The sequence below is a fragment of the Erythranthe guttata genome, chromosome 5, assembly GCF_056151865.1.
Source record: "Erythranthe guttata isolate IM_541 chromosome 5, IM_541, whole genome shotgun sequence".
Taxonomy (NCBI): Eukaryota; Viridiplantae; Streptophyta; class Magnoliopsida; order Lamiales; family Phrymaceae; genus Erythranthe; species Erythranthe guttata.
Window position 1 is genome coordinate 11,602,338 of NC_142537.1, and position 3,078 is coordinate 11,605,415.

Consider the following 3,078-nt stretch of genomic DNA (forward strand, 5'->3'; position numbering starts at 1 on the left):
CACCATAGCATTTAAATGAGTAATATTTTATTCAAAATTGAAAATACAGATTATTTATGATGAGAGAAAAATACCTGCATAGGAGGTCTGAACATTCCCACCCCATTCCAATTACCAATTCCAGCATGGGGACCACCTTTTTTGCCAGGTTTCTTGCTTTTTTGTCCATGTCTTTTGCTACTTTGTCCTCTAACAGGTTATGTAGAAGGACCAGCTGGTGTAGAGGATTGTGTAGAAGGACCAGTTGGTGTAGAGGATTGTATTGGTGTAGAGGATTGTCCTGCAACATTTGTTCTTGTATTCTGATGTAGGGTTGAAGTGGTTGCACTAACAGAAGATGAAGGTGCCTGCAATTGCAAAATTATTGACTTTAGTTAACTACATCAAATGTACTAAATGAATTAATCAATAATCATATAAACACATAACCTTAGTTATTTTTCTTGGCCTTTCTACATTCTTTGGTCTTTCAGCACTTCTTCATTTTTGTGAAGGAGGCTTCTTGCACCTTCTTTTGTTGTGAGTGATATCACCACAGTTTGAGCATGTTTGCACAGTTCCTTGTCTTGTCACTTTGCCTCCAACACTGATTTCATCATATCCTCTCTTTCTCATTTTTCTTGGTCTGCCAGTCTGTTTTTTGAATGGAGGTGGCAAGATTGGCAGTGATTCAGCTTGTGTTGATGGAATTGACCATTGTGAATGGTCTGCCAGAGGAGTCAAAGTATAACTGTAAGCCTTCTTGTAGTTGTCAACAGAGAAATAAGGGCTCACATAATCCTCTACATCTTTGTGCTCAGACATAAGTGCACAAGTGGCATGTGTACATGGTATTCCTGTCATGTCCCATTCCTTACAACTGCATGACTTTTTTCTAAAGTCCACAACTCAACCCTTATTTCCTAATGTCACTTCCCACAGCCCCTCATCTGCCATATGACATTCAAACTCAAGTGCCTCGTCTTTGATATTGTTCAATTTATCTTGTATCCTAGGACAAATTTTGGTAGTGCATTTCTCTATTCACTGTCTTTTACTCTGAATTCTGCACATAAATTGTCTCCTCAAAGCCTCCATCATTGTAAGAATGGGCATTTCTCTAACTTCCTTGATGTAGCTGTTAAAGGATTCACACAAGTTGTTGCTCAACATATCACACTTTGGCCTTGCTGAGATAGCATGCTTGCACCACAAGTTGGTTGGGATTTTCTTTAACCAAACATAAGCCTCATTCGATAAGGCTTTGATCTCATCCATTTTCTTATTGAATTCTTCCTCCAAATAAGCCCTTGCTGCACTCCACATAAGATCTTTCAGTGCCTTATCCTTAAACTTCCGCTTGAAGTTTGCATACAAGTGCCTTACACAAAATATGTGATCTGTGTTTGGCATAATGGATTGAAAAGTCTCAACTAATCCCTTATGTCTATCAGAAATGAAGGTGCATGAGGTTAGATCAAAACCAGTTACAGAATGAATCAACATATTTAAAAACCAAGTCCAGCTCTCTCTACACTCACTTTCAACTACTGCAATAGCTAAATGGAACATCTGATTATTCCCATATCTAGCTATAGCAGCCATCAACTGCCCACCATAAGAAGTCTTGAGGAAGCAAGCATCCAATCCTATAATTGGTCTACAACTCTCTATAAAACCTCTTTTCATTGCATCAAAAAATAAAAAAAATCCTCTGAAATCTAGGATCTTTGTATATTGGAGGGCCCTGAACCTTAACTACTGCAGTAGAACCAGGATTGGTTTTTAGAATTTCATGGCAATACTGCCTCACTCTAGAGTATTGCTCATACACATTGCCATGAGCTTTCTCAAGGGCTTTTTGTTTGGCTCTGTATAGCTTTTGCCTATGTGCATACACATTCACTTCTTTTCTCACCAGCTTTCTGAATGATTTAATAGACATAGAGGGGTCTTCAAGAAAATGTTCCAAGTACTGCTCTGCAAGGTAAGTGGAGTTGGCACTCTTGTTCCTAAATGCTCTAGGATACCTACGAGGTTCACCTTTAATTGTCTTCACCTGAAATGATGTGGACTTACACTGTAAGCTAGCATGTATCCTCCACCCACATTTATTCCTACAAGATGCAGTCACCCTTTTTCTCTCATTTTTTTCAAATTTGAGTTCAAATCCTCTCACAATTGAAAACTGCCTCAAAGCTTTCCTAAATAAAGAAGAATTGGCAAACACAAGGCCCACTGCAAGTTCTGGATTTTTCATTTCAGACCCCTCATCAAACTCTGGAAATTTTAGGCATGTGTTCTCACAATCTGAGTAACTAGGTTCTGTGAGGATTTCTGGATCACTTCGAATATCTTTTTCTCATGTAACAAATACTTTTTCAACTTCAGCATATGATACTGGATGTGAAATATTTGTTTCTGCATCATGGTCTCCTATAGGATCACAACTATCACTCAATGTATCACCATCAGCAAAGAACTCAAAGTCAGACAAACCATCTTCACTTTCACTATCAGTACTTGCATCATAATCAGGATCAAGTACTTGCATCATAATCAGGATCAGTTTCACTCTCAAGCTCATCTCTCTCTGAGTTATCCTCATTATCAGCCTCTGTGATTTCTGGATCAATTTCTACGTTGTCGACATCTAGAAATAAATCAATCTCATGCACACATGCAAAAGCATACAATCTAAACATTTCCATCACAACAATATCACTATCAAGCAGCTTCAATTCTACTTCAGCAGACATTATAAACCAAACAACAGTAGTGGCAGGATATCCCATTTCTTTAACTAAGTCAATTATCTCGAAATATGACATCAAATCTGGATCAACATATTTAACAATGTGTACCTTGCCTCTGATATACCTACCCCTTTCACCACCAAACCCCCCCCCCCCCCCCCCCCCCCCCGTAGTTAATCCTAAGTGTATACAGCTGATCACCCAACATGTTTTCCTAAACAAAAGAAAAAATAATCAATTAATCAAATGCACATAAGTTGCAGAAACAAAAAAAAAAACCCAAAAATTAAATCTCAATACCAAAAGAAAGAAAACCCCATGAAAAGTCACAATATTTATGGAA

At 38.1% G+C, this 3,078-nt stretch overlaps 1 protein-coding gene across 1 annotated transcript; it reads right to left on the minus strand.

Annotated features, from left to right (window-relative positions):
• Positions 1-1,023: 1,023 nt before the first annotated feature.
• LOC148770622 (uncharacterized) lies at positions 1,024-2,774 on the minus strand. Its single transcript, XM_088817949.1, has 3 exons — positions 2,528-2,774; positions 1,733-2,334; positions 1,024-1,587 (listed from the first exon to the last, which is right to left on the minus strand). The coding sequence occupies exons 1-3, from the start codon at positions 2,772-2,774 to the stop codon at positions 1,024-1,026; spliced, it is 1,413 nt and encodes a 470-aa protein (XP_088674075.1).
• Between the last annotated feature and the right edge of the window lie 304 nt (positions 2,775-3,078).

Coding starts and splice junctions, on each gene's coding strand:
- LOC148770622 (XM_088817949.1), bottom strand. CDS start 2,774: ATGGGATATCCTGCCACTACTGTTGTTTGGTTTATAATGTCTGCTGAA. Junction 2,335..2,527: donor TGATCCTGATTATGATGCAA/GTACTTGATCCT, acceptor CATGAGAAAAAG/ATATTCGAAGTGATCCAGAA. Junction 1,588..1,732: donor GTTCTACTGCAGTAGTTAAG/GTTCAGGGCCCT, acceptor TATGGTGGGCAG/TTGATGGCTGCTATAGCTAG.